The 23,691-nt window shown below is 36.8% G+C and overlaps 1 protein-coding gene across 1 annotated transcript in view; it reads right to left on the bottom strand.

Moving 5' to 3' along the window:
* Positions 1–23,691, bottom strand: part of LOC121429120 (patatin-like phospholipase domain-containing protein 7) — a 41,897-nt gene that overhangs the window by 13,082 nt on the left and 5,124 nt on the right. Inside the window, exons 3-24 of the mRNA XM_041626031.1 lie at positions 22,165–22,238; positions 20,558–20,646; positions 19,399–19,548; positions 18,110–18,269; positions 16,708–16,788; positions 16,052–16,180; positions 15,294–15,374; positions 14,668–14,869; positions 13,900–13,962; positions 13,077–13,228; positions 12,361–12,543; positions 11,114–11,191; positions 10,344–10,549; positions 9,380–9,511; positions 8,384–8,557; positions 7,503–7,648; positions 6,425–6,541; positions 5,458–5,521; positions 4,265–4,379; positions 2,896–3,035; positions 1,494–1,721; positions 371–591 (exon numbers count right to left, since the gene is read on the bottom strand). Of these exons, the coding sequence (XP_041481965.1) occupies positions 371–591; positions 1,494–1,721; positions 2,896–3,035; positions 4,265–4,379; positions 5,458–5,521; positions 6,425–6,541; positions 7,503–7,648; positions 8,384–8,557; positions 9,380–9,511; positions 10,344–10,549; positions 11,114–11,191; positions 12,361–12,543; positions 13,077–13,228; positions 13,900–13,962; positions 14,668–14,869; positions 15,294–15,374; positions 16,052–16,180; positions 16,708–16,788; positions 18,110–18,269; positions 19,399–19,548; positions 20,558–20,646; positions 22,165–22,238 (2,985 nt within the window). The remainder of the gene's footprint in view (positions 1–370; positions 592–1,493; positions 1,722–2,895; positions 3,036–4,264; positions 4,380–5,457; positions 5,522–6,424; positions 6,542–7,502; positions 7,649–8,383; positions 8,558–9,379; positions 9,512–10,343; positions 10,550–11,113; positions 11,192–12,360; positions 12,544–13,076; positions 13,229–13,899; positions 13,963–14,667; positions 14,870–15,293; positions 15,375–16,051; positions 16,181–16,707; positions 16,789–18,109; positions 18,270–19,398; positions 19,549–20,557; positions 20,647–22,164; positions 22,239–23,691) is intronic.

Below are 23,691 nucleotides of genomic sequence, written 5' to 3'. Positions count from 1 at the left end.
TGTTTGAGGAGTGGACTCATAAATAAAATAGCGTGGATATCCATGGCAACAGGCGTCAATTTGGCACACTTTGACAAAAGCACGCATCTGCATTGGACATTTTTAATATACTTGGTAAATAAGCGCAACTTATACAGAAATTCTGCATAAACCATGGGTTCAACTGGTGGTTTTAAAAGTTTAGCAATCGAATCATTGAACTGACTCTTATGATTGATAACACACACTAATCAATCAATGAACCACAGACATCAGCCCTATGATCAATCCTGTCAACTTCTTCTCAATGAAAAACAGTACAAAAACAAAGTGAAAACATGAGGTCAATGACAAGTCTCAAAGGTCATTGACCTTCCAAAAGTGCACTGACCTGTGAACATGGCAGTGGCCGGGTAGGTGAGGTCGATGACCCTTTTCCACAGAGACCCGAAATCCTTGCAGAATGCCGTCAGTCTCTTCTCCATGATGGTGCTGTTGACATCTTCGGCGTAGAGTGCGGAGTTGAGGGCGCCGATGCTGACCCCGCCCACAATGTCGATAGGGATGCCATATTCCTCCATTGCCTTGATGATCCCCAGCTGGGATATGCCCCTTTAAAGAAAAAAAAGGGTGTTATAAGTCTGTATTTATCCTTAGTGAGAACTGCTATTAGGTCTAATCCAACTTCAAGTAAGATACCTTTTCAAAAGCCTTTGTTGAATCTTTCAGCAGGAATCCTGCTATAATATAAGGCACTATGCGTATTTCATAGCAACATTCTGTCTTTCCCTATTGCTTTGTCCATGATGAAGTGTGATAATTGATAATGAAAGGTTGCTTGTGGGATTCCAACGCAAAAGACTCATTTACTCATTGGGTCTGAAAATAAGCTACATCAGTTTTAATACATATATACTATATGAAATAAAGCCTTCAAAGGGAAGTCTCCTGAGAGCTAATATTAAGACTGACATTTCTGCATTTCGTCTTATTAAATTTTCATCATATTTTGTCTGGTTTCATTCAATAAGTTCTCAGTATGATCTTGTATATATGATTGCTAGAAGCAACAGCTCAGGCTCAGGTCAGGTTAATATCAATTTCAACATGTTTTGTCCATAGAAATTATGAAAATTTAATGCAATACAACACAGCAGAATAGTATGGCAATCATTTGTGGCCAATAATATTTGGCCTTTAGGGCAAATTATAATGTACAATGGAAAACATTATTTCAAAATAGACGACGCTAAACAAATGGCTTTGAATGTAATGAAAATTATTATAATTTACTTATGCATAACTTTTTAGATCAATCACATTTTCATTGAAAAGTTACACATGAAGTGTTTGAACGATCCTGCCAAAGTACTTCGCTAAAAAAAATCCTACTGAAAACTTATCCTTTTTGATCAAGAAAAAAAAAAAAAATGGTTTTGTCTTTGTTAGCCCTAAACTAAACCATATCCTGAAAGAGGACAAAAGATGTGTCCTTTCATTGCACACATTCCTACCTTGCTCCGCCACCTCCAAGGACCAAACCAATCGAAGTACCCGTCAAGAAGCGAGCTAGCCGAGAGAAGTCAGACCTGCTATCAGCCTTGGTGTCAAATAGACGGTCGTAGGTCTCCCGAACCCTGGCAGGAGAACGCTTACTGAACATTCTCTTCGGGCATCGGATGTGATGGTGAGATACACACCATCCGCGGGCGTTGAGCCACTCAGCTGTTCCACTAGGTGGCCTGTACGGGACAGAAAGTTTTTGAAATATTTCTAATTTCATCAATCATTTTAAAGTGTATAATTATATAATATTGACTGGCCTTGAGGGGAACATCAAATATATTGCCAGCAAAAGAATCATATTGGCCTAATTCTTTCTATGAAGGCAATATGGGTCTTTCAAGGGCAATATATTTGATGTTCCCCGAAAGAAGAGCCAGTCACTATTTTTATTATTATCCAAATCAGATATCTAGAGCAAAAACCATAATGGTGATATTTCTTTTAAAGAATATATTTCTATTGTGTCATGTTATTATCAGGGTCTAGGCTCTGCGATTTATACAATTACGACATACTTGTCCTTATTGTTGGTGCGCGGATCATTATGAAACGTATTTCTTTATATGCCAGGATGTGAGACCAGGTATATTTTGCGTTGTCTCTGCATGCAAAGTCAATACATGCATTGAGACCGAGGAAACAATATACAATATACCTATCCCTTCCCGATTATCACAAAATGTAAGGCAATACGGTTTTGTAGAGTACCAGCTCAGATGTCTGATACAGGTAATAATCAGGGATATAGTCAAGGCCAGTCTCGAGGCCACATTTTGCCGGCCTTGGCTGGAGCCAAATAACAAAGTATGTGGGAGAATGTTTTCTCAAGTGCTCTCCAGGATCAGAACTACTGACCTTGACTACATCCCTATGAGAAATATATATGTGATGTTCAATTTAAGGTAAAAGAAAGTAATTGCAGCAAACAATCATTTCATGAGAAAGCTTTTAAAATCAAGCTTAAGTGCCACCATATTATCCTACATCTAGTTTTGGTACATTGAAATAACTTTATCTCTTTATGAAATCTTAGCTGAAAACCAAAAATCCTGATGATCACTAACACAAAAAGGCAGATGTGGGACAGTGTATTAATATCTTATAGCAAAATACCTAACATTTTATGGAATTCTGTGCTTATTTTGCTCATTTCTCAACATTTACACATTTTTTTTCCAGAGCCAATTGCCCCATATTTTTTGTTTATGCATACAAACACTTGGGTGGTAATTTCATCGGATTCTGTTCAGAATTGTTTTGAGATCATTAAAAGTGGTATTTATCTTGAAGTGTATAAGAGATAAGAATGTGGACTAATAGACAAGGGTAGACTGAAGTGACCAAACTTACTTATATACCCCATCCTTTTCTCTGTGTAGCAGGATGAGTTCCTTCTGTGCTCTGACAGCTAGAGCTTCTAGTTGTGTTTCCATCTCACTTACATTGTTTGGGTCTCTATCAGCAAGAGCTACAATCAATATACAATCAGCCTGGAATGGAGAATAATAAATTCAGGGGATGAAGGAATAGGGTGATTCCATACGTGTCTTACAGGACAATTTGACAATTTACGGTCTCTTAGCTAAATGCTTTAGCAATAGTACTTTCTTTTTGGTCAGTGATAAAGTTAAAGTGGGTGGTGATGTGAAAAACTGATAACCAACAAAAAATGTTTGAGTACGGGTGAATTAAAGGTGAAAATGTTGTGTGTTGTACGGGAATCAGAAATGTCCCGTACGACACGCAACATTCTCATCCCCTAATTCATCAATGGAAAACATATTTTTGTTGGTTGTCATTTTTTTACATGACTACCCAATAGTACTTCAGTATTACCAGAAAACAAATTGCAGTTCCTTGTTTATTTGGAAAGCAGGTTGTAAAGTGTCGTGAAAATGGCTGGTTTTTCTAGCATGGAATCACCCATTAGCTGAATATTGGGTCAAATTCCCAAGTATATGATTACAAATCTAAATCTAACGTGGAGAAGGTTTACGGTTCACCATGTGTAATGTGAAAAAGGGAAGGAATACAGTCTTCAGACACGGACAGTCAACCTGCCCGAAACGTCAGGTAACCTATCTTCACTTCATCCTGCAACTACTCAAACCATCGCTACTCAAGCCACATTCAGCTCATCTCATTTGGATTACAAAATCACTGCTAGACCAACAGAGCTTTAATGCCTCGTTTGCTAAAGTAAATTTTGAAGAGGCAAGAAATTGTACTTGAATGACAGCCAAGGCATTTGATATAAAGAAAAAATAATAATAATACAAGGGTGAGTGAAATTTTCCTTCTCAAATCAAAAGGAAGGTTAAGAAAGGTCCCATAGCCATATTTTCAGGACAAACAATTCCTAATCATATCACATAGAAACTTTAAGGGGTATACCAGTCCGAAAATAATGATACATGCAGAAAATAATAGTAAAATCATATGTGCAAAATGCTGAAAATCACACTGAAATCTGATAAAAAAAACAAAACAAAAACTTGAAACATTAACTATATTTGTGGAAAAAGCTGAATGAGAAAGTTTGAATGACACCATTTTGTTATTCCTTGTCCAAATTTGACGAAAATGTCAGTGTTTGTCTGATACTACCCTATCTCTTAAAATCTGATTATTTTCAGCCTGGAATATCCCTTTACTAGTACTATAGCCATGTCATTATAACAATCTGTGATGACTGCCCCCAACCGACGAGTAAGCATACCTGTCTGATGCATCTCTGTGTCCATGTGGTCATTCTCTTGTCCGCCTGATAGATAACAATCCTATGAAGGTCCTCCTGCTGACCAAGCCAACTGGTCAAACGATACTCATGGACACTATTCAAGAAAGGAAATTGAAAAAAAAAACCTATTAATCTAGTACTCCTAGCATTACTCAGAACGTCAAATAAGAGCATTTTTACTTGTTTGAATTTTCATATGCAATGAAAAAATGATTTGTTATTATAATTATTGGTTTGGCGTCACCTATGCCTTGGAGGCGAAAAACAAACTGAATCACTATGACCTGCAGGTCTCTCCTCCCGATATAACTGATTGGGGGAGTGCAGGTAGACAACTATGCCGGGGTTTCCCCCTACTATTATACGAATAGTGCAATGGGTTCTTAACGTGCAAAGGAGGTGACTCTCTTCTACACGGGGCCTCCATTTAATGTCCTACCCGAGGGTGTTACGATATCAGTATGGATATCTAAGCACTCCATACACCTCCCGCAACATGGATACCATGCCTGTTGATTGACCTGCCTAGCTGGCCTGTATAATAAACCTGTATATACGTTCATACCAAAGTCTCCACCAGAGTCCTTTGTATTGGATCAGAGGGAAAGAGTGTTTTCAACTGTAACATAGCCTGCATCTATGGAACATGTGAGAGACATTTACACACAGCACACTGGCTTCAGTCCTCCGTCCGGGGTGGACTCGACCCCACAATCTTTGGATCGACAGGCAGACACTTTACCAACTGAGCCCACTTCGCTCTTGTAAAAAAAAAAAAAATACAGAGAAATGCTTCATGAAGCACCTTATTGATTTTTTACTGACAAATTTGCTCTTGGCCAATCAGATGCAAGGGTTTCAGTAGCTTATAACAAAGTGTCAATGAAATCACTATTTGTTCTATGAAAGATCCCCCAGGAAGCATCAGATAGTGTAGCGTGTAGTAGGCTTAATAATATATCCACAAAGAAATTGTGCTTTTAATACTGCAGATGTTTTCAAGAGAGATCTTAGAAGATACAATTGATAGCTTTTAATCTTACTTTATTTTTATTTTTTCTTCCTTTACTTATTCCACACAAAATACAAATTAAAATTTTTAACTGACTACACACAGAGACAAATGACATTTTTGTAAGAATAGAAAGATAGATCACAATATGTGGTTTTACCTGTCAAGTGCAGAACCTCCTAATGTTTGAAGAATGTGCTCCTTGGTTAACCTCAAAACAGAACCTATGAAATGTGGGATAAAATGAAATGCTCACTCTTTTTATCTCATTTCTATTTGTCATGATTATTTTACACTCATCCTCCGTTTTTTCAATACACTGTACATTCATTCTCAATTAACAAATATTTATTTCACAGATATGGAGAGTCATATAAGTGCTACTCTTGAATTTGAAATAGAGATAAGTGTATTGGGATTTGAACTCTGACCTTCTGGATCAAGGAGGGGGGGGGCTACAAAAATCTAAGTTTGTTTTTCCTATTAAAGGAAACAGTCCAGAAAGGCCACCTGCTCATGAAGATTGTTTCACTTGCCTCTCTTGGTCGTCTTGGCCATCTTTCTACACAGGTTTGACTGTAGTAGTGAAAATGCAGTTCTTGAAGTGTGTGTACATACCCTGAATAGTGCTCAGGGCACCATTCATGGAATTCAGTGATATGGTGTGCAATCGGTTGCAGCGGATGGGCCGAAATCTGCGATGCATCATGGGAAAAAGTCGACATCTGTTGAGCACGCTACTACTAAAGTGTATGCATGCATGCGATCATTCAGCACTGGCCAACACGGCTCGACCGGACATGCTGTTTAATAAGGTCCAGGTAGTGGGAGAGAAATCTGCCCGCATATTTAATTGCGAAATTTAGACCGTTAATGGTGTATTTCATGCCATATGGTTTTCATTTTTGAAGCATCACAGTCTCATTGCAGTATACTAGCACTGTGCGCTGCCTGCGTCTGCGCGCGATGTCGACCCCGAAGTTAGAAATTTGGCCGGTTCGCTGCAACCGATAGATGGCGCACCGTATTGTGAATCCACTGAATTGCTGTAAAGGAAGTAATTGCCACGGCTGGGGATTTGAACTCATGACCCTTAGACTGAAAGACTATATTACCACCAACCTTACCTACTGCACTGAGTGAATGTGTCAACTCCAGAGCAAACCTGGCCAGGGGTACATCATCAGATCCAGGAATCAGAGCCACGGTGGAAAGGTTCTCCACTGTATTCCTTCTCTCTTCCGCTATACAACAGAAAGAATACAAAACATTTATTACCTACATCGGACAGGTTCTCTACCACATTACCTCTCTCTTCCGCTATACATCAGAAAGAATAAAAAATATTTATCAACTATATCAGACAGGTTCTCTACCGTATTACTTCTCTTTTCCGCTATACAACAGAAAGAATACAAAACATTTATTAACTATATCGGACAGGTTCTCTAGCGTATTACTTCTCTCTTCTGCCACACAAGAGAAAGAACACAAAGCATTACTAGTACCGTATTGTAAATATGCAGTGTGCTAAAAATGGGATACCCAAAATTTTCCCATATATTTTGAATATTGGGACTGAATTTCCCGTTGCCCTCATCAACTTTAACAGTTTTTGCATAGAAATACTAATTTTATTTAAAAAAATCTTTATCTCCAATGATCATATTTCAACTTCAGCAAAATGGAAGACAAAATGACGAGAATCTGAATCAGCACCTAAGAACATGTTCCAGGCATTTGTAACGTCAGATTTTCTGTGGAACATCAGCAGACATGTCTATACTACTACTAAGCCTGGGATCAGTCTTACAAAGAGTTATGACTGATCCAATCCACCACAACTATATGGAAATCCATCATTGTCAAAATATTTCTTACGGGAAATTTGCACAATGTCCTTTGGAAAAAAAGAGGATGCACACTGAAATATCCAGACAACAGTGAATACAAGAGTATACAATCATATCTAGAAAACATTATGAACAAACATGCATTTTAGATGTTGGAATAGATGGCTTTCCTTAGTTGTGGTTAATCGGATCAATTGCAACTCTTTGTAAGAAGGTGCCCTGAGGTGACATCATACGACATGAACTTTCCAACATGCATTGTGAATCACCATCCTGCATGCGTTCAGCAAACACAGTACTATATGCAACAAGTTGTTAACTATCGATGCTTGTAACTGATAGGCCCATTTACCTGCTATCTTGGTAGCGCCCATCTTTTCTTCAACCTGACCTAATAACCTTTGACCTAGGATCTCGATCAGTCGGGTCACAGTGTGAGGGTATTTCCTCTTGATGAGGTTCAGCATCCCCGTGGGTAGCTTGGCTAACTCGGTGTCTCTGAAATGACCAAAGAATTCAGAGAATAAAATGGCGATGAAGAACGCATTAGAAGAGGTGGGGAGGCTTGATAAACAATTAGCATTTTGGATTCCAGGGATCGAGTTTGAATACCACTAGATGCACTAGTGCCCTTTGGTAATTAATTTATCCTTCGGAGAGGACCTTAAGCCTTTGGCCCCTCCGTAGCTCGATTTTTAGCATTCATACTTTCTTTGGTTAACAACAAAAAACTAATCACTACCAATTTAATTGAATTGTATTAAAGATATGTCAAAAGTATTTAACAGTGAGGTTCAGTACTTATCGGAAGCATGCATAATCTGAATAAATATATTTGTTTATTCTTAAAAGAAGAAAATAAGTGTTTCCTATCACATTTTTTAAGACTGGGTGATAAGAGGGGGTCACAGGTTTGCATCCCAGCCATAGCATACATTTCTTCAGTGAGAAATTGATGCACAATGTGCTGCACTCAGCCCAGGAGAGGTAAATGGGTACCAGGAGATAATTTCTCAAGTAGTTGTGAGCACTGGAATCAATAGCCTAGCTTAGCTGGGGTAATATAGGAGTGCCTTGAACACCGAACCAACTAGATTTGTATGTTATACCAATGCATTGTGAAAGACCATTCAGCAATGCCCTTTATCATTATTATAATTATTATTATCATCAATACACAAAGATTTCTTTGAGTTGAACAATGAGTCAAAACATGAAGGAATTTCCCTTTACCTGATGGCATGGACCGTCGTGACTCTCTCCTTCAGCGTTAACACTTCTACAATCCCTACGATCTCACCGCGACCGAACTCACCCATCAGTTCCTTCTTACCGGACGGAAGCTGAACCACTGACCTCAGACGGCCGTTCAAGACGATGTACGTGCACTGTGATTGGTCACCTTGCCTGGATGGCAAAGTTTTTCATAAAATGAAGAATAAACTGGGGACCGTTTAATGAAAGTAGTCAGTATTGACAAGTTGTCATTATGAATTTTGTCAATTCGAGAAGCTAGGACATATTTTAGTATTTCAATTTTTATCATTTAAATAATAATACATTCCATTTACAGGTGCTTAATACTTTGTTTCTGAGCAATTTAAATTGTAATCAGTATCACACCGGTCATTGGATCCTGGCATGCCTATACACAGTATGCACTTTACAAGTTTGCTAACTCTGAATGACAGAAGTTATGGACTCTCTTGTTCCAGACCTGTAATACTTATTTCTAGCTTGGGAAGTATCCATATTAACATACCTAGTTTTGTTATACTGTGTATCAGGGACGGATCCAGGATTTTCTAAAAGGGAGGGGGGCACATTTTCCAGAGGAAAGCTTCGCGGCCCACTGTGTGAAAAGCGTTGCTGTAAGTCATTATTTGTACTCTATAGTTGTCCACCATCAAACGGAGAGGGCTCACATACTTACAGATTACACAACACTACATTCAATCTGAAGCCCAGACACTACATTCAATCTATAGCACTTTTAGATGACAGATGACAATGATGTTGCTTGCCATCCCTAGCTGAATTTGACTTGAATCAGCTGTAACTCTTTATAAATGTATGATCAGGGGAGCGTTTCATCAACATTTTTGTCCGACAAGTTGTCAGACCTGACAACTTTCCCTGATTCTGATTGGCTGAGAGGTACTGTTACTATGGTAACTGTCGGATAAAACAGGACTTGTCGCATAAAATTGTTTCATGAAATGTACTTACCGATACACTGCTTTACCGGCTTCAAGCTGCATCCAATCTAATGCAAAGTCAGTTTGTCTCACAAAGGATGACAGTTTCTTGACGACCTGATGGCCAACTTTCAGTACAACCTGGGGATATTCTCTCATAATACTAAAAACAAACAAAAAATAGATATAGGGATGGATTTAAAGTTGGATTGTGGTTGATACAGTTCCATGACATTTGCTCTGGCAACAATTGCTCCAATTGAAAATCTGCACGTTTGGCAAAACGTAAAATCTAACCTCCAAAACTAAGTAAACCCTAATCATTATATTTACATTATTCTGAACCCAAAACCCTTTTACAATCCTAACTCCAACACTATGCCCTCTGGGATATTGAGACAAGAGTAGATGCTGCACAAGCAAATGTTGTATCACTGGACAATATATTATCCCCTTTCACCCACCCCCTTTTTGTAGTTGTCTTTCTCTACCTCTCTCTTTTTCTCTTCCCCTCTCTCTCTTGTTACACCCACATTGCTAATAGACTCTTATTTTGCTAATTGCAATTACACAGGAGCCCTACCTTGGGTATCTTTAATTTCTATCATGTTTTTATCTTCTTTCATTTTTTTATATCATTTTTTCTGTCTCTCTCCATCTCTTTTATCTTTCTCCAATTTCCTCCAAAGCAACCAAGCCTTACCAATAGAATCTCATAATCCTGATTGCACTTACACATCAAGCTGCACTGCTTCCTCCTTTACTTCTATCACACTTCTAGTTCTACCTTCTTTTCTCTATCTTTCATTCTTTATCTCTCTCTTGTCTCTTTCTCCAATTTCCTCCAAAGCAACCAAACCTTACCAATGGAATCTCATATTACTGAAAGCTATCCCTTTCTCTTCTATTTCTATCACTACTCTTTCTTCTTTCATTTTTTATCTTCCATTCTATCTTCCTCTTTCTACTGTTTCCTCCAAACAACCAAACCTTACCTGTAGAATCTTGTCTTGCTGATCGCAATCACACAGCAGTCCTGCCTTGCTTTGACGGTGAACAAAGCCGGTTCTCCGGTCAGTACGGCCAACTCACCGATCATCTCACCAGGACTGACCACAAACACTGTCCGTTCTTTCTCAGTTATCTCATCTGTCTGTAGCATCAGGAATGTCCCTTTCAATAAAAACATTAGGTTGGTTTCCTGTTCAGACAAAAACAAAAAAAAATCGAATCAAGTTTCATAATAAATATAATCTGGTTATTTATAATGCGCTTAAAACATGCATTATATATATCTATACAGCACTTATAATCCTGTTCATCGGATTCAATAAGCCACTCCCGTACAAAATGTATACACATTCTCCATTCCCTGCGGGTAACTTCAGTATAACATCATTGAGGCATACTTAATCCCTGACAAGCTACAAGGACTTTCACATCCTACCAAGTACCCATTTAGCACTTGGATGGAGAGTGGCAAAGTGTAGATTAACGCCTTGCCAAAAGATGCTAGGACGCAGTGGAATTCTAACACACAATCCTCTGATTACAAGGCGAGAGTCAGAACCACTACACCACAGCTCTTCCATTTTAACTGAATTCCACACAAAAATATCATTCAAACAGTGAAATTTAACATAGAGGTTAACATATAAGTAAATCGTGCATATAGACTCATCATCGTGTTTTACAAATCATGGTTTAATAAAACATTGGCTTATCTTTTTTTTCTCGACCATAACTAATAACTACAGATTCTTACCTGGTCACCTTCTCTGACCACTACACTGCCCCCTGGGATGTGAGATAATGCTATCTGATGGTCAAGTAAGGAGGTATCCTAAGAAAGAAAGAGCAAAAGAGAAAGAAGCTAAAAAAATATATAATCATATCATAAAAAAAAAACAATCATAAGGATAAATCGTTATCGTTGAGTGTTTAGAGACTTCTGATAAAACATGGACCTATTAGAGATGGACACTCATTGAATAGTTAATGAATTCACTAATGTGTGACCATCATTGTGCTCTGAATAACATTCTCTTCACATTTGTTCTACTTTCATTCTACTGTGTTCCGCCGTCAATTAGTCTATAAGTTGAAAGAAGCAGTTTGTGATTAGACATTAATATTGCACAACCTGTTTGCGTAGAAGATGATAAATCACTTAAATCCTGGAAAATTGATGTGCAGTTCTGGTTTACCTTTGTCAATCTTAGCTCCATGTCTTTTATTTGGGAAAATGTATGTATACTTTAAGATAGAAGAAATATTGTGATTGATTGCCTATTACATGTACCTATAATCCCATTTTTCCTCCTAATATTCCAGAGATACATGGCTCATATCATGTAGAGAGCGTTATCTCTTAATGTTATTGTGGTCACTTTGTGCGATGGGAAGTGTGTGGATCAAATAATAACATATTTTATGTCACAAAATTGCCTGCTTCTTAATTTTTCTGCTTCAAATCTAAGGCATGTTGGTTGAAAAGCATTTTCTCACACAGGGCATCAGCCAACAAAACCAAAATCAGGAAAACTGTGCCTTTGTAAATCAAATACACCTTGGTAGTTGCTATTGTCCGAACACCTTATGTTCGCTTTAAGATGCACATAATCACTAGGCAGCGGATCTCATTTGATCAAAGAAACGATAACGTTGAATGTTCATCTCTTATACGTTCATGGATAAAGTAAGTGTTAATAACTATATAATATCAACTCTTAAACATTAAAGGACAAGTCCACTCCAACAAAAAGTTGATTTGAATAAAAAGAGAAAAATCCAACAAGTATAATGCCGAAAATTTAATCAAAATCAGATGTAAAATAAGTATGAGTTTTATTCATGCATGATTTCATATTTTTTTCTATATCACTATTTATTATGTTGAGTTCATGTTGAATTGTTTGCCACCTTGAGCAATCCTTGGATTGGATAAGAGTGCATTAGAAATGTAGTAATAATTATTTTGTCTGTCCCCAATAGAATGCTGGGTAATCTTACCGGAAGTCCAAAGAGGGTCATGAGATCTCTCTTGGCCATCTCCAAGATTTCATCTTCGGTGTATTCTTTCTTTTCTTCAGACGGTTTCTCACTGACTCCATCAAGGCTCAGATCTCTCCTCCGTCCTCCTGGTTTGGTGAGTGATCCACCAGCAGAAGCAGTAGCGGCATTCTCCAAGGAAATCTAACATTGGTATTAAACAAAGACAATATACCGGTAATGTGGAAGCACCGTGGTGTAGCAGTTCTGGCTCTCGCCTTATTATCAGAGGGTTGTGTTCAAATCCAACCATGGCCTTGTGTCCTTTGGCAAGGCATCAATCCAAACTTTGCCACTCTCACCCAGGTGCTAATTGGGTACCGGTAGGAAACAACCATCATTGTGGTTGGTTTAACAAGAGTGCGCCTAACAGGCTGCCAAAGCAATGAATTCAGTGACCGGGTTATGATAATTATGAAGCCCTTTTAGCAGTCGTAGACTGATAAAGCGCAATATAAAAGCCAATTGTTATTACCATTATCATAAAATATGAAAACATTTGAAGCGCAAAGACAATGTAATTGATCTATATTTTCCAGTACTCCTCCCTAGGATTCTAATTGTTAGTGTTAGGTTAATACTAGCTAATTAAAACCCAGAGGCAATGAGCGACCACACACAAAGATTATCAGTTTACCACCCCCCCCTTAAAGATATGGTTGACTTGGGTAACTGACCTGTCTCAGTGGTTTTGTTTCATCTAATCCAGTGACCCTCGCCCTTCCAGCTGCAGCTTCAAAGTCAGATGTACTCATGCTAAGACGACCTGTATCATCTACGTCAAGTGAGGTCGCTCTTCGATAATTGCTGATGGGACCCAACACACGACCTGTTATTATTGACAATGATTGTATTAATTAAGCACTTCGCGTAAATTTCTGATCTTATACATGAATTCTTCTCTGCTTCCTGCTTTAAATTTTCTTTATTCTCTTCTTTCTCCTAAAATTATGACTACTTTTTTATTCTCTGCTCCCCTCACCTCCTTTCTTTCTTCTTCCTTCTTGATTATAATAGTAACAATAATAATAAACTTGTTATTCATGATGAGCTTAAGACATATCATACATATCTAGCACTTACAGATTTATTTGTCATTTGATTCAATCAGTTATTCCTGCATTCTTATACTACCTTTATCTTCTTCTTCCTCCTCCTCCTCCCCTGCCTCGCCCCTCTTCATAATCATCTACTCCTCCTTCCTCCTCCCCCCTCCTGCTCCTCCACCATCCCCCTCCTCCTCTTCATCCTTCCTCCTCCTTTTCTTCCACCTCTCCCTTCCCCTTCTCCTCCTCCTGCTCCTCCAACAACCCCCTCCTCTTCATTCTCTCCTCCTCTTTTTCCACAGCTCCCTTCCCCTTCTCCTCCTCCTGCTCCTCCACCAACCCCCCTCCTCTTCATCCTCCTCCTTCCTCCTCTTCTTCCACCTCTCCCTCCTCCTCCTCTTCTTCCACCTCTCCCTTCTTTCTTCAAATGCAAATATCTTTCCATAACCCTCACCTGAAGGTCCATTAATGGATCCTGACCTCCCCCTCTGAGTGGGATCTCCATCACTTTCTTCAGCTAAAATATAAAAACAAATAGAAAAAAAAGAGAGAAAGCATTATCATCAAAATATAAGATTTCTTAAATATAGGTTTAACCCATCAGCCTCTATATACAGGAAAAGGTCAATTTCTTAACCCTAATTTAACTGGGCTATTTCAGACCAAAATATACTGGGGGTGGGGGTCTATTTGACCCCCCCCCCCTTCAGATCTCGGCTGCTGACTGCCTGATCTTAAACCTGACTCATGGATATACTCGTAGAATATGTTACTGGTAAATATATTCATTTGACTGCGATCGAAGCACTAACTCTTGTAGAACTTACCAGTGAAATGTCGATGGCTGGATCACTCGGCAAGATAATTGAAATATCATATGGTTTCCCATTGCCTCGCTGAGCAATCAGCCCATTGAATGCACGATTGCTTTCCAGGACAATAGCTAAGATGACAGCACAACCCCCAGTGCATTTTTCCTTGTGGTTCCTTAAAAAAACCTCTGGTCTAGCATTTCGCAAAGAAATGTCAGATACCGATAATACCAGTATGAAAGTCTACCAAAAAAACCTTAATGGACAAAATTCAGTATTCTAGCTGTTTTTCAGACAGGCTACAAAACGACAACAAAAGGTCTAAAAAATTTGAGAGAAACAACCTGTTGCTCACTGTGAAAAACTCAAATGCAGACCTATTTGAACAGTGACATGACAATCAATCTCACCTGACTTGAAGACGTCGGTAGACTCTTCCGCGATACTGACTCTCATGACTGTCTCAACACTGCTGGTTGAATGAACTGAACTGGATGCTCCTGCTACTGCTGCTGCTGTACCCGCAGTCATGACCGATGTCTGTCTCTTGGTTGGACTGCTTGCTTTGCTATTCAGTGCATGGATGGCTAAAGACTTGCTGCTTATGTTGTCCTAGAATGAAATTAGGACCAATACAAAAATGGCATGATGAAGTAATTCACACATGTTGGCACATACTCTGAAGCAAGCTTTAAATTAGACCTAAACTCTGTGCCAAAATTCATGGGGAACTGTAAATGTCACAATTTTGTTTACTTTGTATGTTTCTTATGTTTACTGTGCTCTTTCCCCAATAATATAATGGTGAAGACAACTATCTTATTCAGTCTTCCCAGACAATTACTAATGATAGGAGAGTCATATATTGGGGAGTGTTTATCTCATTTTATGTTTGTTTCTGTATATTACTGTACTGTTAATCATTTTATGTTCCCCTGTATTATGTTCATTTAGAACATGTAACCTGGCCTTATTGTTATCATTGTTTCCTTTTTTCATTAATAAAAAGACAATTTTTTTAAAGTAAGCTACTTACTGGGTTGATGAGCTCAGCATCTAAACCTAACAGGTTTTGAAGGGTGAGGAAGGTCACTCGCTGAAGACGGATCATCATCATCTGAACATAAAAATATAGTGAATGCTTCAGTGAAGTTATCATACTGATTATCGGCACGCAACTTGAAACCAAGTCACACTTTGCTCCAACCACAAGCCTTGTAGCAAAGCAGAATTTTGATCCTAGCATTGAGATTCTTGGAAACTCTCACATTTAACACCAAATTTGATCTGTTAAAAAATTATGCTGCATCAGATCGTGTAGTGTGCAGCGGACTTTAGTCATACAGTGTATATGGTACAGAATAGCCTTATTAACATTGATCTACATTACACCTTTCAAATTAATGTTACAAAGTCTTTCCATACATGTACAACTTTAACTAAAGAATCAGGATACTGCTCAAACACAGACTGGAATGCCACTGTAGGTTGTATGCTCAGAATCTCAGAGTCATATATGGTACCGAATATCCATCATAGATCCTTGTCATGTAGATCTACAGCATGCACCAATAAGATCTCAAGAAAGTCTTTCCATACCTCAACAACTCTGACCATAGACTCGGAATAATCCTCAAACACAGCCTAGAATGCCACAGCAGGTTGTTTAACTCAGCATCTTTACAAGCCTTATTCAAATATTGAACCAAATAAGCTTATTAATACTGATTCCTTGAAATGTAGATTTCCATAAGATCAATGTGTCATTAAGATCCCAAGAAAGTCTTTCCATACCTGTACAACTCTAACCATAGACTCGGGATACTGCTCAAACACCGCCTGGAATGCCACAGCGGGTAGTCTCAACACGGTGGTATCCTCGGCCGCTTTGCATGACACAGTCTTGTATGGTGCAGAATAGCCCTATCAATAACATAAGAAGAGCAATCAATATAAAATCCATGTATTACACATTCATGGTACGTTCCATAATATTTCGCACAAGATGATAATAGAGTGGAACCTAGCGAATGATTAGTTGTGGGTGCACTATACAAAATTGTAACAGCATCAGGTTTTAACATTCCAACATACACAATCTTAACAATCAAAGTTCCAAAAAGTGGTATGAATATTAAAATCGAAATTCAAGTCTATTTTCAAGCTTCCAGTGGGATTAGAAGCATATTCAATTCAAAACTGTAATATCATCATTGGTTGTGACTTTAAACTGATTTGGAATTTCCTCCAACCAAAAAGCAGAAGTCTGTTTTTAGTATTCTTAACTTTATGCCCAACTTCAAATGAAATAATTTACTTCTTCAAACTGTCATGTGCATCGCAAAATGCGATTTGTTAAAAATTTGTGTCATAGTTGGATCATGCAATGTGCGGTGGACTTAACAAATAACAAAGAATTTGAGGATATAAGCTTGACTGTAAATACTTACTGTGATGACATCCAATACACTCAGTAGACTGTGTACACTATCACCTTGTGTGACCTCTTTGACCTCATACTCAGACCCATCCTGTTATAAGAAAAAAAAGATGAAATGTGAAAAAAATATATATTTTCCTATTAACTGCCTATTAAAATTCTTATGAAAATACCCCCCAAAAAATTATTGACCTGTATTCTGAACTCTAGTTTGATTTATACTTTGTTTTAAAGTGTGGTTAACTATGTATAGCCATTCGTGGTGCAAATCTTTCACACTACAGGTTTGATTTATCCATTACTCAGAATATTCCTAACTGTCTGGGATGATAACTGAATAAGTTTTCTTTGCCATTAAAGCCTGATGAAAGAGCACATTGAGCATAAGAAATATACAAAATGTTAACAAGATTTTGACACTTCTGGGCTTCCCATTATTTTAGAACAGATTTAGACCATGTCCTAAATTGAATTGAATTGATTTTTATTTCATTCTGCATAAAAGCAAATATACAAGTCAATACATACAAGTAAAAAATTATGAACATATAAATACATGGTTATAGAAAAATAACATAAGAGAACAACAAAGAAATCAATTTATGTTGAATGAGGGGTCAACAAAATATATTAAATTAAACCACACTTCAGAATAAGGACCCATGAACCTAGAAGGTTGCTTAATGTATTTTCTGGGGCATGTAACACTAAGATTGTTGATTAGTTGAAAATACAAAAAAAAAAAGATTTTGAATAGTTAACGATCACGTATGTTAACCGCCCATAGGCTTTGTATCAATTCAGCGGAGCGCGCCATTGAAAGGCCTTCTCGCCAAGCAATCTTGTGAGCAACGCTTGTTAGCATCGCTTTGCTCACTCTCCAAAATGTCTGCAATATTAAAATCCTAAAAACAATGGAATCGTTGAAATTTAGTAAGGCTATGAATGTTTATCGTTTACATTGACAATCGGTGTACCAACATATACCGAGTTTACAAGCAAATGTGGGAAAGACTTTAAATTATCAGTCATTTTGATGAGTGATACAAAATCCCCAAAATATAGCAGAAATTTGATATAACATTGCAAAATCCTTATTTTCAATATCTACTTAATTTCTAATATTTTGAAAAAGCATCTTAGTCCATTTGTTAGAATTTTTTCTAACTGATAACGTTGTTTGATTTTTTTATTCCAGTTGTTTTAAGGAAATGGCAGTCATTTGAAATCTGGTAAATAATGCAACAACAATTAAGATTGGCCACTGCAAAATTTGTAATCGACTGAAACTGAGTTTAAACTAGAATTTATAATTTTTTATAAATTTGGAATTTTACCCGAGTTAGACCATGGTCTAAGCTAAACTTAACTTCAGAATGAATCTAATTTCCGATTGCATTACATTGACTTACGGGTTCTGTAATATAGACAAGAAGACGGCCACACTGCACAACAAAGATGCTATCATCTGGTTGACCCCTCTGAAATAGATAGGCTCCAGCTGGAAGGAACTTACTCTCTACAGATCTACTCAGCTCCAGGAATAGTGGTCTCTCAAAGTGACCAAAAACTCTAAAGAAACACAAAATATGGAATTCATGTGTTTCTTAATATATGCATGCAGATTGCACCATTATTGGGAAGTAAAGCAAGACATTCATATCAATCCCTAGAAGATTGGTCAACAACACATTTATGAAATAAAATGTTTCAAACTTCCTTTGTTTTGTTAACAATGCATATTCTATTTTACTTTTATCTTTACCTCTGATGGGATTTTCGTAAGATGTTTTCGATCTGCCACTGGTTATATATCTTTCCTAAGTAAGCACTGTGCTTATAGGCCTACTATATAGAGAGTATCATTTTAGCTGCTGCAAATACATGCATCTTTCTAAAATACATATACATTCACAAATGCGATATTATAACTCTTCTATCAAGTCAATGTGACCTTAAGGAAGTTCTTCAGGAAGTCATTCAAAGCTCTTAATGGATACACATGTACATCTACTTCCTCTCACATGTACAAAGAGAAAGAGAGTGAGAGAGATATCATATGTGCATTTTCCTCAATAACTACAAGTAAATTAAGAATGTAATGATTGCATGTAGACCTTTCCATTCTATGCTATATTAATCTAAGAGCTGGAACAACTGCATTATATGACAATGATACTAAAATATTGAGTGACTTCAATCATAAACAATATTTGAATCATGGTATATAACCCCTTGAGAAATGGTTTTAAAAAAAAGAATTCCAGAAGAAAACTGACTGGAAATATGAAAAATCCCATTGATCTACATTTGACTGAATTATTGAATGCAAATGAAACCAGTGAAAATACCCATGAGAACAGTGTATACAATTGATGCCAAGTAATTTATGAGGATTAAATTGTGGAAATATCATTTGACTTTTTATCCCTTCATCTTCGTGAACACATATGTGGTATTACCCAAAGATCATTTGTAGCAAGTGTCAACACAATTGATGCAGAAATAAAGAAATGAGAGAAAGTTTAACAAAAAATTTAATATTTTTGTAACCTACCAACCGAAAAGTGATTATTAGATCTCTGCCGACCATTATTCAGGCGAGACAAAAAGTGCAATCTTTCCAACTTCTAATCCTCATCTTTATACTATATATTAGACTAGAGGCAGATTATAAAGAATACTGCATCGCCATGGTTACCTGATGTTTTTAAGCATGTAGAGGACTTCTGTTGGGATCCTAAACTCTGGAGGGAGCTGTAACTCTCTAAAGTCCGCTTCCAAGATGGCGGGAGGAGGTTCCTTGACTTGAAGCATCGGTCTCCTGTCACTATCTGTATTCTGTAGGATACTTTAAAAGAAATTAGAACATTTACATAACAGTACATGTATAGTCTTTTCTACAAAATGCCATCCCCGTCAGAATAGGAGATAAAATATAATGGCAGTAATGGTGTAAGTCCAGTGAATACATGATCAGTATTAGAAATAGGCAGATAACATCAAGTAACACTTTGTATGCAAACAAGCTATCATAATTTATAGTTCCTTCTTAACTGATATTCTTTCACTATGGATTTGTTGATACGGTGGCTGTCCAGACAAATCCACTGGGATTTTACACAGCAGCCAATATCCATGTTAAATTATGTAATTTTACCTATGTCATTTTGTTGTAACAGTATTTTGATTATCACATTTATATCCATTGATGTCACTTTTTATATGGAATGAAATAAAATTGAATTGAATTGAAAAATTGAAATAAAATTGAATTGATATCATTGTTTGTAGAGAAAGAGTGGTCTACTAGATATGTTTTGGTCTACTGGATATTTTTTCAGACTATAGATCATGAGGCGCAGGGTTCAAATCCCACCACAACACTCCTTTGGCAAGACCTTTGCCACACTTGACCCAGATGATAGAAATTGGTAACTGACAGGAATTAATTCAATTTTTTTTTTTACAAAGCTCCACACTGGCAGCTTTGCTAATTTTAAGCAGAGGTCATAATTTTGGAGTGACAGAGTGTTGTCTGATAAATATGAGCATTATCAACGGAGCAACCATTCTTAATATCATCAATGCATTTGGAAATTAATTTGGAAATCCGTATGTCATTATATGTAACACTTATAATAGGGTAATTCCATAAAATATTTCCCCCTATATGTGGGACCTTCATGAAATTTTCTGTCTCTGGTTTCTGGTTAAGGACCATGACTTGGTCAGTTTATGAAGTGAAATAAGACAAGTTTGAGAAAAATGATGTTCGGACATACAAAGAGGTTGATCATTTTATGAAATTGTCCAAGAGTAAACTGAAAGTAGTTAGCATTCTTTTTTTTTATACTTACCCTCTTATAGTTTTTGCAAGGTCCATATATTCTTTTCTCTTCCTCATCTTTCTGTGCACTGTGTACACTGGTCCTGATATTGATTTGACCTAGTAATAAAAGTTTATAAATTAAGCATTCCAATTAGCTACAGAATTCTCTGAAAACATTTTTTTTACAATTTGGATGCATTCACCATGATGACATTATATTCTAAAATGCAATAATTGAAAAAAAAAAAAAAAAACTAGACAACTATAAACCATTGTCATCTACTCCAGGAAAGGATATGATATTGACAAAACAAACAATACACACATAAAAAAGGTGATGATAAAAATGATAAACCAAGCATATTGATATTTACACTTATTTAGAGGAAAAATACTCACAACTCTGTCCCAAGACATATTTCATGCTGAATCCACCAAAGAAATGCTTCCTCTATCTAGAAATGTCTAATGTCTACTATTGACAATTCGGTAATGCTGGTAGTCCTTATAAATGACAGACTTTCAAGTCCCAGTAACAAACTAGCTTCGCAATTGATAGTGTGGGAGATTTTTACGATTGATCGTAGGGTAGATATTTCACGACTGATGGTAGGGTAGATTTTTTTTACGATGATCATACTTGAACACAATAATCAAAGAAATCAAATGTAGCCAATCAGAGATGTCATTATTTACATGTTTGTTTCAACATACAGACATTCAAAACAATGTAATGGGGAGTGGCGGGAGGGGGGGGGGGTCATGGATATTGCTACGATGTTGACAATTCCAGACTCCCTTACCAACATGACAAACATATTTTTCAAGGAGTCTAAACCATGTTCTTTCACCAAAAAGTACATAGGAGTCTAGGTAATATACAATGGATATCAGGTTTAAATACATGTACTTAAAAAGTGAAATTTGAGATTTATATTTGTAGAATAATCATCAATCAAATTTAAGGCCTGACACTGTCAAAAGAGTTGCTGGCAGCATAAGCTCCATAAGATGGAATATTCCTCATCACTACTCCTCCCCAAAACTTTCTCTCCCCCCATCACTCTCTCTCTTTCACACAAACACATACACTAGTTACTCGCCTTCTCCCCTATTCTTTCTTTCTTTCTCTTTCACCACTTGGTTGGTATCCATGGATCAAGTTTTTGCAACATGTGACCTCACCTGAACTGACCAATTCTCCTTGTGTGTTATTGCATTTCAAACCTCTTAACTGTGGAGTTTCATGTGCTATTCTAGGGGTTCAAAGCTTTCCATTGATGTAGAAATATCAATAGAAATAGAATTTGTGATTTTATATATAGGCTAATACATGTATGTCTCACTTGAAAGGTAGATTTGAGCAAAAAAAGTGGGAACTCTAATTTTCATCTCATCCTATCAGTTTATAGGATGAGATTTATAGGATAGATTTATTATAGTCTGTTAGGTGATCATAAATATATATATATTTTTTAACAAATTTCATATTGTTACATAAACAAATATTTAATACTCACAGAATGAAATAGAGAACTAACATATTAAGTTAATATCTTTGGTATTAAATACATGAGTTAATATAACTTACACTATACTTAATTCAATCCCAATAATAATGAACACATAACTCACCTTTCTCAGCATTTTTCTGCCATAAAACATCACTTTATCTCGCTTTCTGAACCGATGCTTTGGTTGTGCTTGAACTGAATTGAAAGAAAAGAACAGTTTGATGAAAAATCAGCAATTCAAAGATTCACAAAATGTATGAATGTTCTCTTGATGAAAATCAACAATCCTAATATGAACAAAATGCATGAATCTTCTCTCTAGTAGCTGATAATAATATAGTGAAAGTATGCTGTGTGCTTTGAAGATGACTCTTTGGATCAACCTTTTTTTACAGAAAAATCAGTTGGGAAAAAAGCCTACACACATTTCACGGATTTAATGCCAAAGGAGAGTCTGGGAGTGGCAGCCACCAAGCAAAGCAGTGATCCCACATCTTCTCAATACGCCAATGCCCCGATCCTCAGGAAGCTACGTGTGGGCTCAATAAGGCAACAGAGATTACTAAAATCAAAGATATGATTCATGCCCTGACAGATCAAATGAACAGAAAATCTGACCGATTCTAACAAATTTGTCTCGATTAACTTCAATATTTTTTAAAGGAGAATAGGGGAATTAGTTGACTCTCAATTTTGAAGTATATTCCCAAATCTGCCAGTCAACATTTTGCATTTAAAGACAAGTACAACATGAAAATCACATGAGGTTACAAAATATTCTTCAGTCCCATTACATTTGTTTTTCTTTTTGTCAATTCATATTGATTTTACCTATTGATGCAATTGCTTGCCATCATTGACAAGCACGAAAATCAATCTCAAGATTGTTGTAATAATGCCAAGACTGCAGCCAGTTTCTGCTATGTTGAGTGAAAAATTTCTCAAAATAATAAGTGATGCAGTGGAGAGAAAACTTGATGAAATCATGGCAAAAAATTAGTAACAAAGAAAGTTACAAAACTGTAGTTGAATCTGAATCAAAGAAACAGATTTATAAATCAATTGCTAGGCTTCAATCTCAAATACTAAAAAACAACCAGAAAATCATAGAAAGGTGAGACAAATTAGAATCTGCCAACATAGCATCTCTTCAAAAACAGTGAACGTATTGAAGAGACGTTAAAAAATAAATTAATGACCTGGAACAGTATTTGCGAATGTCTTGCCTGTTATAGAGTGGAAGCAGTATTGCAAGGTGGAAGAATGAATTGTGTTGAAAGCGGTCCATCTCCAATTATACTAAATCAAACATTACATAGAACAGATTACCTTGAAGACGATTCTTTGGAACTACATAGAAATCCAAATAATAAAGCAGAAACCATTCATACTTGGTACTGTTACAGTTTATCGTCCTCCCAGGACCACAATAGTTGAGTTTGAGATTGTCTGTAAGATAACTCGACCCATGAATATGTTGACGCATAATGTTTTGACTTCAATACAATATACTTGTGCGATTCTCTCCAATTTAAACAGGTTATTTCAAAGCCAACTTGTACATGTATTACTCCACTCAGCGAAACACTGACTGAATTTTTTTTGTACATGAAGACCAAATGTGTCATTTGCTAAGTGTTATTTGATC

This window comes from Lytechinus variegatus, chromosome 15 (genome assembly GCF_018143015.1).
Source record: "Lytechinus variegatus isolate NC3 chromosome 15, Lvar_3.0, whole genome shotgun sequence".
NCBI classification, from domain to species: Eukaryota; Metazoa; Echinodermata; class Echinoidea; order Temnopleuroida; family Toxopneustidae; genus Lytechinus; species Lytechinus variegatus.
The sequence above is the reverse complement of the archived record's forward strand: the minus strand, read 5'-3'. Positions and strand labels throughout refer to the sequence as shown.